The sequence below is a fragment of the Takifugu flavidus genome, chromosome 17 (genome assembly GCF_003711565.1).
Source record: "Takifugu flavidus isolate HTHZ2018 chromosome 17, ASM371156v2, whole genome shotgun sequence".
Taxonomy (NCBI): domain Eukaryota; kingdom Metazoa; phylum Chordata; class Actinopteri; order Tetraodontiformes; family Tetraodontidae; genus Takifugu; species Takifugu flavidus.
The window spans coordinates 8,216,159-8,231,089 of NC_079536.1; the positions used below are offsets into that span (position 1 = coordinate 8,216,159).

The 14,931-nt window shown below is 43.4% G+C and overlaps 1 protein-coding gene across 1 annotated transcript in view; it reads left to right on the forward strand.

The window, feature by feature from the left end:
- cntnap2a (contactin associated protein 2a) overlaps positions 1 to 14,931 on the forward strand; it is a 211,770-nt gene that overhangs the window by 184,289 nt on the left and 12,550 nt on the right. The window contains exons 18-22 of the mRNA XM_057013033.1: positions 2,607 to 2,777; positions 6,992 to 7,210; positions 10,708 to 10,944; positions 13,566 to 13,793; positions 14,426 to 14,559. Of these exons, the coding sequence (XP_056869013.1) occupies positions 2,607 to 2,777; positions 6,992 to 7,210; positions 10,708 to 10,944; positions 13,566 to 13,793; positions 14,426 to 14,559 (989 nt within the window). The remainder of the gene's footprint in view (positions 1 to 2,606; positions 2,778 to 6,991; positions 7,211 to 10,707; positions 10,945 to 13,565; positions 13,794 to 14,425; positions 14,560 to 14,931) is intronic.

Here is a 14,931-nt window from a genome sequence, read left to right on the forward strand (position 1 = left end):
TTTCCACTTTTTCTTGAATATTGTAGAGTTCTTGTCTGCATCGTTAAGTGGTCTGGATTTAATAGAATACCAGAGACCATTTTGTCTTAAAGAAAGAAAAGATCCACCGAAGGCCCATTATCCTGTTTTCCCCCAAATTAAATGTCTTATATTTGAGCAGCTCGGCGACAGAGAAAGTGGAGCTGAGACACTGAGACATGTTGTCCTCAGCGGCAGATGACAAATTGATGGAGGACATTTAGGAGAGAATGTCATATTTATAAAACATAATTCTGGTGCATTATTACGCGCTGGTTTTCTGGTGTCTAACCTCCCAGCTTTCATGTTTCACTCACTCATTCACTCACTCACTCACTCACTCACTCACTCACTCACTCACTCAGCACATTTTCTCACTTGCACTCACTTTCTACCGCTTGTTCCTCCACTGAGGGTTGCGGGGGGACTGGAGCCTATCCCAGCACAATGGGCGGAGGCAGGGTACTGGACGCCAGTCAATCGCAGGGCTACCACGTATAGACAAACAACCATTCTCTCTCACACTCACACGGGCAATTTAGAGTTTCCAATTAGCCTAATCCCCAATCATGCATGTCTTTGGACTGTGGGAGGAAGCCGGAGTACCCGGAGAGAACCCACGCAGGCACAGGGAGAACATGCAAACACATTTTTTAATGATTATTTCACTTTGGCTGCAGTATCACATTTACGAATTATGACTGTGAGGTGTGAATGCTGATTTTGTTGATTGTGGCTGTTTGATTTTAATGTCTCAATGATCCTGGTTGATCACTGATGTATCGTTAACGTTATAGGCTTTCACCTGTTCTATTCTTTCTTTCTTAGTTTCTTAGTTGTTTTCAATGTTGTTCTGTTTATTTGTCTTGTTTTGTTGTGCTTGTTGGCTAGTTTGTGAGTTTCCCAGCAGTCAGCGCCAACGTTCATCTATAAAATAAAGGTTAAATCTTCACCAGTTCACCAGACTCATTCTGACAAAGTAAAATCTGTCTGGCACCAAAAGGCATCCTATTGCCGATGCTGCTGCCTTGCTGTTGGACAGGACTAGGGTAAAAAGTAAATAAATAAAATAAAAATAATGAATAATTCAGTGGAAATTGGCATATTTTCTTCCCAGAGTTCATTCTGCTGCCTCTCTTTGCATCTCTCATCTAAGATGTCAGAGTCTTTTCTCTCTAAATTTCAGTTTCCATTTTTCTGGTGTTCTTTTTTTCCCACCGTCCTTCTGAAACAGGACTGTCCTCGCTGTTGTGTCTCGATTTCCTTGTGTTCCTTTAACGACTTTGGCAACCTTCTTTGTGCTCTCTCCCTCGGAGCATTAAACTTTCAGCCTATGTGTTGGGCAATTATCAGCTATGTTTTTGATTTCATTACATCTCAGTGGTCAGGCGTTTTATCCATGTGATAAACCCAAAGAATCAAATCAATTAATTCTTCACATGGGCAGGAATGTAACCCTTTTAATGTCTTCCACGGAAGCCTTTCATTCCACCAATAACTGCCATGCGCGGCCTCCTTCCTCTTTCATCTTACATTAACACTTTGCTGTAATTAGAAACAAGGGGGCGGTGATGTGGCTTCAAATGCATCCGTCACAAAGAAACCAAGTGGTCCAAAGTCACGTGTGCGTTTCTGTGCATGTGTGTGGGCGCTTGGCCGCTACATGCCCTCGCATCCCGTCACCGGGGGGAAGGAAAGGGGACGAGCGAGGAGTTCAGCCCTGTCACGGGGGGGCTGCTTATCACACTCAACCATAAACACATAAAGCATAGACACAGATGCATCCCCACCTTTCAAAGAAACACTCTCACCTGAGGACACACAAACACGTGGAAGCTGCAGTTTATTTAACTATTTGGACAAGATCTGTTTACATTTTTTGATCTGGGCTAACAGCATTGATCATTTATCATCAGTTTGTATTTTTGCAGTTTTCAATTTTCTGATCAGTTTTTCTCCAAGGTCATGGCAGTAAGTTTGAAACACGTCCCTCCGGGCAGCTGATTTTTGCTCTCCCGCTCTACTTCTTGCCCTCCACTTGCCCCCAGCTCCACGCGTTATCTGCCCTCTGCCTGACTTTATCCCACTCTTCTCCATCATGTCTTCAATATTCTGTCCTCTCACCCATGTGTGGTCCTTTTTTCTGTCCTCTCCACATCGAGCGATGGAACAGAGACGGTGAGAGGAGAGGGGGCCGCCGAGACGTCGGTTCATCAACCACAGTCTGATAATTCATCAGCAGCTGTTTAACAGGCTGATACTTTGTCTTTATTAGCAGCCTCACGTTTCATTTTGTGAAAGTTATGAGGGAAGAAGTGCCTATCAAGAATACCCTCAGGCCCCGATTTAAAGAATTAGATCTTTTCCCCTCATTTCTAAAGCCTTTTGTCAGTAGAATGAAGTTACAGGAAATTACAGAGGAATACGCAGAAAAAAAGTTATGAATTCATTTTTACAAAAGATGAGGCCCATTAAACAATGAATCGTGGATGTGAGGAAATACTGAGCAGAGATTGATACCTAATCCTTTGTGAATGGTCTGAATAGAAGGTAGAATTTTACCTTTGTTCCTTTTTTTCTCCACACAGTCGACTACTGGAACGCTGCATCGTTCACCACCCCATCATCCTATCTGCACTTTGCCACCTTCCAGGGTGAGACCAGTGCTGACATCTCTTTCTATTTCAAGACCAGCGCGCCCTACGGTGTCTTCCTGGAAAACCTGGGGAATACTGACTTCATTCGCTTGGAGCTGAAATGTAAGATGGCAATTTTTACCCTGCAAAGTGCACTTTCTGGAGTACACACAAACACACACCGGCGCCCTTTCGCTTCTGTCTTTGTGAAGTCATTCAAAGACATAACACTTTCTCCAGATGACACTAACATTAATCCAATTCTAACCTGAGCCTTCACTCCAAGTCCAAGCATTTGTGAGGACCAGCCAAAATATCCTCAGTTTGCTAGTAGTGTGCACATTTTGTACAGTACACACCCACATACTGTAACAGTTGTCCTGATTATTGTACTATGTTGTGTGATTGCACAATTTTTTATTTATGGTCATTGGTGTGTGCAATAATTAAATCCATTATGAACATTTGTCATGCTTTTCCATCGATGGCAAAACTCATGGATCTGTGCAAGCACACACAAGAGTTACTTCTTTTATTGTGTGTAAATTAGAGGCATTTCAGTCCATACATACATACATACTAATGTCTATAATGCTGCTGTTGAAAAGGACAAAATACATGTAATTGAGTGCTGAGATTGTCGCCTAAATAGAATGCAAGAAATGATGATGATGGCAGAGAAGGTATAAAACATTAGAATCAGAACAAGTGGCAGACCTTCTGTAGCCCCCTGTCATTCAGCACTTTTCACTGATTATGTTCCAATGGCTCAACTTGACAACTCAGCCGTCTCCACAGAGACACATTGACGATGAATGTATAATATCCGACTCCAGATTAATCTGCAAGCTCCATGTTGGCTGACAGGGCTTCCGTGCACACCACTTTGCATGTAAAAAAGGCTGACAGCATTTCTTTTCATAGCCATTTCTCGCCCGGTAGCCATTTTGTGTCGAGGCGCCAGCCGGTGTAAACGAGTGGAAAGAGGATATTTGTGCTAATGTGCTTCCTGAAGCCAATACGCTGAGAAATGTACGATGGTTTCCGGCCTAAAAGTTCAGTGATGCTTTTATTTTCTGACCCAGTCTTAGAGATTAAGTTGAAAAAGTAAGATTCCACACGTCCATTGGTGAAAAAATAAAAATAATGTGCTGACGCTGTACTACAGCAGGGGGGGTTTGTCTTGCAGACTTGTCTTGCCACAAACACACATATGAAGATATAGTGTTGTCAGAGCTGCACAGCAGGCCAGAGGAGATAGGGAGTGTGTCCAAGCATGTGTGTTTATGAGCATGTGTGTCTGCGGAGGCTTTCAAAATGCCCCGACATCGATTTCCTCTCTCTCTCTTTTGCTATCGTCCCACATTTAGCGCCGCAGCACACTCTCAGACATGCAGTCGCAACAGCACACAGGCACATGCTCACGCTCGTAAACACACACATAATCTCTGGCCTCTCGCCGCTGCAAAAACTGTATCTGCTGCAATCCTGTCAGGCCATGAAATGACTAGTATTAGCGCAGAATGGTGTGGTTGTGCAGTAGCAGGAGCTCGGCACCTCTGCAGATACACACAACTGTGTGAGCATACGTTACTGTGACCTCAGCAGATTCAGGTGGAATCTATTCCCCTTTTGAATTTTAATACTTGGCACAGAGTTATCGGAGGGGTAAAGATGAAGAAAGCCAATAATAGGATTGAGGACGGGAGTTTCTAAATACACAAATATGTTGCATCTGCCGGGCTGGAAGGAATTAGCATCTTTGTAGGGGCTGTAAGTTTGGTCAAAGTCTTGCCCAAAGGTCATTGAAATCCTCAGGCTGTGATCCCTCAACTCTGGAGTTCAGTGATCTACTATCCAACCGACTTTTAAAGCTGATGGAGCCCCAGTCACAAGTTACTTTAAGCGTAGGACTTTTAAAAATGATCAAATTTCAGTGGGTGGTTTCTGTAAATCCCATCTCAATGATCACCCAACAACCCCACACCCCCCCACCCCCCGGCTTCCCAGCCTGTAATGCACTGCTTGGCCTCTTTGAGTATTGAAGTCCCTGTGCTCCAGTTCTGTGTGTGCGCCCATTGTACACCCTCTCCTCTGTGGCTCTTTTTTGTTTTCTGTGTAGACATCAGTCAGCATTCAGACTGTTTTGTAGTTTTCACCTGCATTCTCTGTCACATTAAAGTCCACAACTGAATTAAATTCAGTTTACCACTCCACTCGCATTGAGCAAGTTCCAGTCATCGAATTAATAGGCTTCCGCTTTCTTTCAGACAGGGACATCTCTTTATCCCTTTATGCAAATATGCTCACTCTAAGAAATAACAGTGGGGCTGTTTCAGGGTTATAAAGAGACTTTTCGTCACCAGCTAAGAAGATGAAATTATTGTGTATTCTATTTTACTGTCAACTGAAGGTTTAGTCACTTAAATTTGCTTTTTAAAAACATTTAGACTGAAGATCCAGCTGTGACAAGAGTAAAAACACAGAGAAAATTCAAATAGATAAAATGGCAGAGAAATGGAAAGTATAACAGGAGCTACAGAAGCATTAATGCAGTGGCATCTGTCTCACCTACACCGTTGACATCAATCTTGGCTATGCTAATAGAGGAAGCCTGTTCGATGCACGGAGGGCAGTTAAGTTTTTATTCCTGTCTGACATGTGCAGCATCCATCTTCCTTTTGCAGTGTAACTATCAGCCAACACGCACATGTATGCTGTTTATCATTGTTATAGCGACATTTGCATAGCTTTGTTTCTGTTGAGTATATGGGTTTGCCTCTTTCAACATTAAAAATAACTAATGTTCTGCCTGCATTGAAGACCTTGCTGTGCATTGTGAGTGTCGTAAAGCCTGTTGACATACTTATTCACTCCCTCTCACCGCGTTTGCATGAATTTGTTTCCCCTGCATGCTGTTTATTGTGGTTTTTTATCATGGGTAGTAGAATGTTTAAGCATGTTCTGATTTATCTCACCAGTTAACGCACACCAAGGCAGCACTTTGTTAGATGATTTCTAGTGTCTTTGCATCTCATTTTAGCAGAAATGATGCTCGCAGGGCTTCAAGGAGAGAGTGATGGGGACAGAGTGAAGTGAAAAGACTAAAGGATGCGCATGCCAACGCTGGAGTGCACGCAGTAAAAGGAGAAACAAGCGTCAAACGAATTAGGGGAGAAATAAACAAGAGGAAGGAGAAAAGGGAAAAGGCAGTTAGAGAGAGTAAATGGGAATTTTAAAATGGATTTGAGGATTTTAAAAAGGTGGAAAAGATCGAGCATTCGACCAAAGCAACATTAAGAGGGAAAAATAATAAGGTTTATTGATTTGGCAAAGGGGATGACAGAAAAGTTCATTTCCACTTTGTCCACTACATAAAAAACATCCACATGAAATCATCCACTCTCATATCGGAATCTAATAGATCCATAATGAAGCAGTGACTTGGAGTCTTGAAGTAGTTATTTATCATTTCTATGACTGTACTACAGCCGCGCCAATAACCGCCATATGTCAGTGTCCAGAATATACGGCTTTTTTACTGCCGCCTCACACAAGCTGCGAAAGAGTGGAATCGGATTTTAATCTGACAATCACAAATGGTTTTCCTGGAACAAAACACAGCTCAATGTTTTCTTGTGGTTTCTTCCATCACTTCTTGTGTCAGAGTTTGAGAAAAAAAATCACAGGTGTTTTGCTGTGGAGCGCAGTTAATGAATGTCCCCTGTCTGCTCAGTACTATTGAATGAAAACCTCAGAATGTGGTCAAATGAAGATTTATTCACTCTGGATTTTATTTATTTACTTTAACATCGATTATTTACCTACAGGAAACACACATTCCCACACAAACATTGCTGACCTTATGACCTGCGGTGATTTGTCAGGCTGCCCCCTGTTGGCTGATTGAATTGAGGCTACTTTAAATTTTTAAATGAACCTAATGATGCAGTAAAACATCATTTACTTTATTTTTCCTCCCAAATTCTCTCCAAGGGTCATTAAAACAGGCATTTTACCAAAGTCTATTCACTCTTTTGAGTTCCTCTACTCTTCCTGAGTAGAAGGAAACTCAACTCTGTCATGTAACAGCAGTAGTTTATGGCATCTATCGACTCATCTGGGAGATTAGACTCATCCAAAGCTGCAAGCAGCGGCTCACTGCAAAGCTGAAATCTATACAAGCCAAATAAATGGCCTTCAAAACAAATGAACCGTTAGATAAGACATTGAACACTAATTTACATCCAGAGTGGAGGTATGACAGAGCAGAGAGTTAGCAGTGTGGGAGATTAAACGTTCTTGTCTGTGTGACCCTTAAATGTTTCTTTGTGCAGCTCCCAATGTCGTCTCCTTCTCGTTCGACGTCGGGAACGGTCCTGTTGAGCTGACAGTGCACTCAGCGGCGCCACTCAATGACGACCAGTGGCATCGGGTGATGGCCGAGCGCAACGTGAAAGAGGCGGTCCTCCAGCTGGACCAGACGTCCCGGGCTGCCCGACTCGCTCCTGCTCAGGGACACACAAGGCTGGAGCTGTTCAGTCAACTCTACGTGGGTAAGTCACAGAAACAATTAACCACGACTTTGTGTGAATGACACACAGACAGTTTAATACCGTGTTTTATCAGCTGTGCTTAGAGGGGACATTCACAGGGACAAACACACCATAATTACTCCTTCTTATGTGTGAAAAGCACACATCATTCATCTAATTGTACTGGATTAAAAATTACCATTGTGCAGTCTTGGTTTACAGCCACGCTGCCCTCAGATATTAAATCAAGAGGCTACTGATTGTTTAAGACGTTAGAGATGTAAAACAGCCTTTGCTGGAGATCAGTCCTTTCTCTTTCAGGCCAGATTAGCCGCAGCTACTGCTAATTAAATTCATGGTAATCTGTCATTTTAGAACGTGTGATCAGAGTTTTAATAAAGTCAAGATGCAACCTCAGTGCTGAGGGCGTTCAGACCATCATTTAATTCAGTGATACTGTGGAGGTCGTTTCTTCAGTACTTGGACTTTCTCAGCATTAGGAAGAGATCAGTCTTCTGACTTTGTCTCTCTCACACTTATAAACTCATATATTCGTCAGACTTGTCAGGACCCAATGATCAGACCAATTACAGTAAAGCTGTCTGCTTTGTTCCTCGTGGTTTCTTCTCCAGCTCATCAGAAGTCCAGAGGGCAGGAGATCTGTCCAGTTGGCTCCCAGTGCTTCACTTCCTGTCTCTTTTGCCTTTTGTGCTGAGCTGTCAGAGCTCTGGGGCTAAAATAGTTTTAGGGATTTGAGGATAAAAGGAGGAGAAAAAGTGCTGAGCCGGATCAAAGTTCCTCACATCTTGTATAAAAGTTCTACCAGATTGTTCCATATTCCAATCAGGCCTCCCGATGTGATAGCTTTAGCCTCCTGTATCCCTCTCCGTAATATAATTTCATCATTTCACGGCTCCACTGCAGAGACATTTGCACCTCATCACATCTCTGTTCCCTTCTCAGTGTGTTTGTTCTTCCATTTAGTGTGATGGAAACCACTGGGACAGCTCTCCTCATTCTGTGGCTGTCAGATATGACAACGCCCAGCTAGCCATTCGGCCGTAACTGTATTCGTCCTGTCTTTTCCATCACTCGAACTGAACGGAAGGTGACAGTATCTTCCAAAGGCAGATTTCTAATCTCACTTTAATCCTCATTTGATGGTCACTGTACAAGTTCCAGTAAGACACACAGGAAGTCATCTGGTGCTGTGCCAAGTGGGTTTAGTCCTGGCCTCAGGAACCTGAAATTGAGTTGCTGTGGGGCTGATCAAGGGATCTGGGAAAGGCAGGGAGAGCCCTGCAGACAGGATTCTGTCTTTCTTTCTTTGCAGCATCTTCAAACATTTACTGTTTGGTTGATTTTGAGCTGCATTGAAAGGATGGGAAATTGCAATCCCAAAGCTTAAGATGAAAATGATTAAATAAAAAGTACTTGTATTATTCGTATAAACACACAGTGGGGAATACAAACTGCTTTCTCTTTTTCTCCTTGTTCTCCGACCCTTTTCTCTATCATCTGCTTCTCTTTTTCGCAATCAATATGCTCCTCATCAAGCATTTGATTGCTTTAGTGTTTACTGCACAGTGGCTCATTTGCTCTAATGGCCTTCAGAGTAAATGTTATACCATCAGCATGTTGTCATTTACTTCACACTGTTAAGTTTTAGCTCCCAAACTCATTTCATTCCTGCATTCACCCATGTTTGCCACCATCTGTGTTTTTTTCCCTCATTTCAAGTTCTGACAGATTTCTTTTTTGTTCATTTGTGGGTTTTTTCCTTCAGTTGTCTCATTTTTTGTCTTTTTTTTCTTCCTTTCCTCGCCCGTCTTTCACGGATCGGGATCTTTGCTTGTGACTTGTCTGTCACTTTTGCAGGGAAACCAGCCTCGCTCACCTGCCAAGACAGTAGGTAACATTTAATGAGTACAGCCAACGTCTCTGTGATACAGACAACGCGACGCTTTGCAGTGCAGGAAAAACGCTCTTTGCTGTCGGTTTCCTGCAGCGGTGGTTAAAGTTTACAACTAATGCGAAATGCAACTGTCAGCGCTCCAGCACCGCTGCTTTTTGCTCCGCATTACTACGAGGTTGTGAGCAATTACCACGGATTTGGGCTGAGAACATTTTCATGCTGGGATCCATCACTAGCGAGCCCATTATGGACATTTAAGAGAGACTGGTGGCACGAAAACACATCAGTATAAATCAACAAATATAAAGCACTTGACTGCTAAAATGGGATTTATATGTTAATCTCTCCCTGCAGGAGGTTAGAAAGGCTTTTGAAATGACATTTAGACCATATGAATCAGAAATACTCTATAAAACCAATAGAAATGTCATCCCCACACTATAATCAGAGAGGCTTCTTCTTCAGCAGAGAAGAGCAAACAAAGACAAAGAGGATTTGCAACATTATGGACATCCAGTGACGATGAACTGTATGGGAGGATTTGAATAGAACAGTGCAAATTCATGATATTAAAAAAAGGTCTATTCTAAGAAGTCAGTAGTAATGAGTGCATGTAGTCATAGGTAGGAAGTGGGGAGATCTTAACCCTCAAAGACTTGATTTTAAGCTTGAGATTAGCCTAACCTCAACCTTAACTAACCCTCTAACCGTTAGAGGGTTAGTTGGGATGGTTAGGGTTAAGATATGGAGTTTATTGATGTATTATGTCTATGAAAGTCCTCACAAAGGTAGAAGTATTGGGGTGTGGGCAGGAGCAGGCATGTGCGAACATGCATTGGTCTCTGCAGGCCTCCAACCTGCTGTCTGTTTAATCAGACACTGATTTAGACCTTGGTAAACAGGTGGCAGAAAACCACCAGCCAATCAGTGGGACAAAATAGATTAATTAACGGATCCACTAAAAGTCAAATCCAATGTGAGAACGGAATGTGGAGGAACGGCCCTGAAACCCAAACCTCTTCCTACATGTGTAGCCTGTGATTGGGAGGTCTGTAATATCTGTGCTGCCCTGCAAAAGTAAAGCTGTTAAAGTACCAAATTGTGGATGATCAACAATGTTGTCTTGAACGTCTCCGTAATCAAAAACATCAACTGATGGGTTTTTCTAACTAATGTGCCCCTCAGCTCGTGTTAACGATGCCGTTCAAGAGTGAGCCCATGCGCCTCGTTTTCTATACTATTTAACCGTCTCTGTGGGAGGATCTATACCTGTGGGTGTGTGTTAGTGAACATGTTTATCGCTCCAGTCATTTAGGTTCCCATTAATCTATTTAACGCCCCTGCTCTGTCCAAGTTAATGGGTAGTTAGACTGTAATGGTGCGGGCCCAGAATGACAGTGGAAGCAGTTTGCAGGAACGGCTGTCGACGCCCCAAGGCTGAGCCCTGAAGCTTATTTTCACATGTTGGCATCAGGTAACGCCACGTGCAGTCACGCAATCGGCGGCATGAAGATGCTCATTTAGACAAAACCAGTTGAAGGGCAAAGTCATTTTAAAATTGCCTCTTATGCATTTTAACACACCCCTTTTCCACCCTGCTCAGGTGCCCCAGGGGGTCAGAGGGGTTTCCTAGGCTGCATCCGAGCCCTGCGAATGAACGGCGTCACCCTCGACCTGGAGGAGCGGGCCAAGGTCACGCCCGGGGTTAAACCTGGGTGCCAAGGCCACTGTACCAGCTTTGGGATGTACTGCAGGAACGGAGGGAAGTGTGTGGAGAAGTATAATGGCTATCTGTGCGACTGCAGCGCCACCGCATACGACGGCCCCTTCTGCACCCGAGGTGAGAGGCTTTTTACGGGAGCTCATTTCAACTTGAGCAGGTGGATTGCGGGAATATAAAGTGCATCCAACTGTTTCTCATCACGAAAACTGCAATTTCAAGACAAATCTTTTCTCCCACCAGGTAATATTCAATATTGTGCTTTATTCTGCCTCTCTCCAGCATGGCGGGGCGGTTTTGCTATTCCCTACCCAGTCAAGGCCGTCTCCCTTCATTCTCTCGTCCAAGTCTTTGTTGAAAGGGCACCGCGATATCAATTTGTGTCCCTCGACCTCACAAAACCAGAGTCTAATAGCCGCTTCATTGCCCGACGCCCTGCCACAACTGTCGCTGCTTCGCATGATTGTCCTCACCTCCTGTTCAGTTTAACGCCACAGGAGCCCAAAGTGTCTGCACTCATCATGAAAGACATCAACACACAGTAATATTACACTTAACCACCAATTCCACCTGACATTTGAGAGCACTCAGTAAATAATGAAAAGGGCGCAAATGCTGAGAGCCGAAAGGACAAAAAAAGATTCAAACCGTTTTGTTACTCTGATTCTCTGGTTTGATATGTTGCTCTGATGTTTTAGCTTTCTGCTGAGACGTGTTTGTTTCACGGGAATTCGTTAGTTTCAGAATTAAAGTTCAACCTCCAAGACAGGTTTTCATTGAATACTCTCGGGAAAGGAGCAACAGTGCTGTCAGGCCCCTGCTGCTGATCCCAAAACTTGAATTCATTTATTTCCTAAAGCCCAATCGTACTTTTTTTTCATTTATTATGTCCCTGCACTCGTGGCAAGGGGGTGATGAGATGACAAGTGTGTATGTCTGTGTGCGAGAGACAGAGAAGCAGACAAAGGGGAAGAGCACACCCTTGTGTATGGGTGCGTGTATGAGCATCTTCTTCCTCTCTTTTTCCGCCTGCGTCAGCATCATCTCTTTTTATTTCCTGTTGTTCTCGTCTTCTTTTCACCTTCCCCAGCTCTCTCCCTCACTTCTTCATCAACTCTATCTTTTCTGTCTCTCAATATTTCCTCTTTTTCCACCATTTAAACCCTTTCCAGGCTCCTCTTTTCATCCTTGACTCTTCGTCGTTTCACTGTGTGGTCCTTGTTTTCTTGGTCCAGCTCAGACAAATGGAGGGAAATGTTCTTTACGTGATCCAACCCATATACCACTGTCTATCATTTCTGAACCAGAAAGCATCCATCTGTTCAATTAACACAGATTTTCTTCTGTTCCTCCTTTCCCCTGTACCATTTCTCCTCCCATCCTGACAAATGCATGAAGGCAACCATAATTACATGTCATATTTTCATTATACTCATATTTACACACTGCTTAGGGGACCCCACTGCATTTTTTTTTTCTAATTCTCTCATTCTTCTGCTTTTCTGCCCCCAAGGGCCACACCATGCTCATGTACCACACATGGACACACACAATATGAACCACTGCATGTTTACACAGCTCCCTTCCCAAAACCTCCCTGTGTGCTCCCAGAAAACACACACACATAAAAAGTCTCTGCCCCAGAGCAGAGTTTTCTCATTCCCTCTCATGCTTCCACACGATTGTGTGAGCCACTGCAGAGGCTGTGGGCAAAGAGTTCACTGCTCTACTCAGCAGGCTGAAGGAGACGGAGACAGATTACAGATGGACCTCTGCTAGCAGTGGGCAGAACAACAACAGGCCTCTTCATTATAAGAAATATTCTCTGTATAATGTTTGAAAGGATTTTTCCACCTATCAACACGCAAATTAGGTGTACAGTGAAAGAGGAGGTTTGTAGCTACCACAAATGTCAAAGTGAGAGTTAGCATGCTAACACCATTTTCTCTTTGACTCCAACCGTCTCATCAATGGACAACTCACTTTGTCAGGTTTTAAAATATTATTTTAATTTGCATTTTGCTGTTTAAGCCGTCGGGGCCACTTTTTCCCATCTTCAGGATCTACATTTACCTTTATGCTCATTTTTGAGTCCACGGGTTTTGTATTAATGGTAATTAATGTCTGAAAGTGCAGTTTTTAAAGAAGAACTTTTCTCTCTCTTTCGTCATAATGTGCATAATTACATATTTTCATGGCTGATGTTCCAGGAAAGGCAAACATGTCAGGAGAAAAAAAATCAAATAACACACACACGGGGGGGGCTGCTGATTCCATTTCACGGACACACTTACACATATGCATCTTTTAGAGCATTTTTAACAGTGATGAGAACATTACGCATACACATACAGCGAGTTTAGTGTCAGAAGCATGGGGAAAAAAGCACTCTGGGCTTCACCACAGTAGATTATAAAAATCAATAACCCTGCCTCCTCCCCCCAGCATGGCTGAAGCAGACCAGTACTGTTATTGTACTGGTATACAAATCACTGCTGGGTTTCAGACGCGGGGGCAATTTAACACTCACTTTAGTGGTATTATCAACTCAGCTGTGTTTATGACTAGTCTCACATTACCGACAGCTCTATTCCATTATGACTGACTTCATGAATTCGCCCCTGCAGCTTCATTTCCTGTTTCAGACGTGCATGTGCAGGCATCTCTTCAGAATTGCCATTTCTGCTTTTTGTTCCCTGCATTTGTTTGCCATATTTATTTATTATTCATTTCTTCTCCAGATATCGGAGGTTTCTTTGAGATGGGGACGCTGGTCAAATACAACTTCCCACCTGCAGCGCTTGTGGACACCAGCAAGACGACCCTGCACCATCAGCCGAAAGCACACGCGGTGAACCTCACTAGGGAGGACGTAGCCTTCAGTTTCAGTACATCCAGCGCTCCAGCTATACTGATGTACGTCAGCTCCAAGACGGAGGACTATATGGCTGTCATTTTGAGGCATAATGGTACAACCCACACACACACACACACACACACATACACACACACACACACACCTACACTATATTGTGAAGTTTTACTGCAAAAATGTTCCAAGACTTTCAATGCAGCACAGTTTAGGAAGTTCTATAATCGTTAGAAACCCTCCTCTCTTAATGGAATCCAACCGAGCAGCTCACAAAGTGGAGCGCTTTGAGTTTTAATATATGAACGTTTGGACGCAGAGATTCTGTAGCGCCATCTAGTGTTTGAGCCACCCATGTGCACAGTCGTTCAAATGAAAGAGCTCTCAGGCTACCAGAGTGCTGCCAGAGGTTTTTGGCTGCAGACTCGGAGCCCTGAGACGGTAAATATCTATAATCCCCTGTCAAGCGGTGGGTCTTTTGAATCATTCAGTGTTTCCTCCACTATTCCTCATCCCCGCTGGCTCCATCACTTCAAAAGGAAAACTATATTTTGGCCTTAAGTACTCAGTTCAGTCTCAAAATTTTTCAAAGGTAGATAATGACTAGAATTAGCAGACCTGTTTAAAAAGTGAGTGCCTATTGAATTAATTCTGATGTTTCTGCAGCCACGGCTTTATAATTTTTATTTATTTTTTTTAAGACAGCACAGCTAACAAAGTGTTGCTCTCCAGGATCATTACAGGTGCGTTACAACCTGGGAGGGCTGAAGGCGCCATTTTCCATAGATGTCGACCAGCGCAACCTGGCCAACGGACAGCCACACGTCTTTAACATGTCCCGCATCAACAGAAGCATCACTATACAGGTACACACACACACACACACACACACACACACACACACCTCCTCATATTTCTATCTTTCTTGGGATGTAATAGCTGTAACAGATGTAATACATTACCCAGACCCCTACCCTGACCCCAACTGTCCCCACTAACCCCCTGACGCAAACAAGAGCTCATAGACATACAGTTACAGGAAGCCAAGTGCATCCTACGCAAACAAATCCACACTCAGGCTATAGTAAACACACACATACACAGTCCTGGACTCTTCCAGCTCAAATGTTTGCATTAGCGTTGCAGCATCCTGCTCCACTCCAGCTGACTGTGATGAATCTGCTTGTCCTCTGCTACTATTAATCCACTTCCAGTAGGCAATATAAGTACTAACAGAG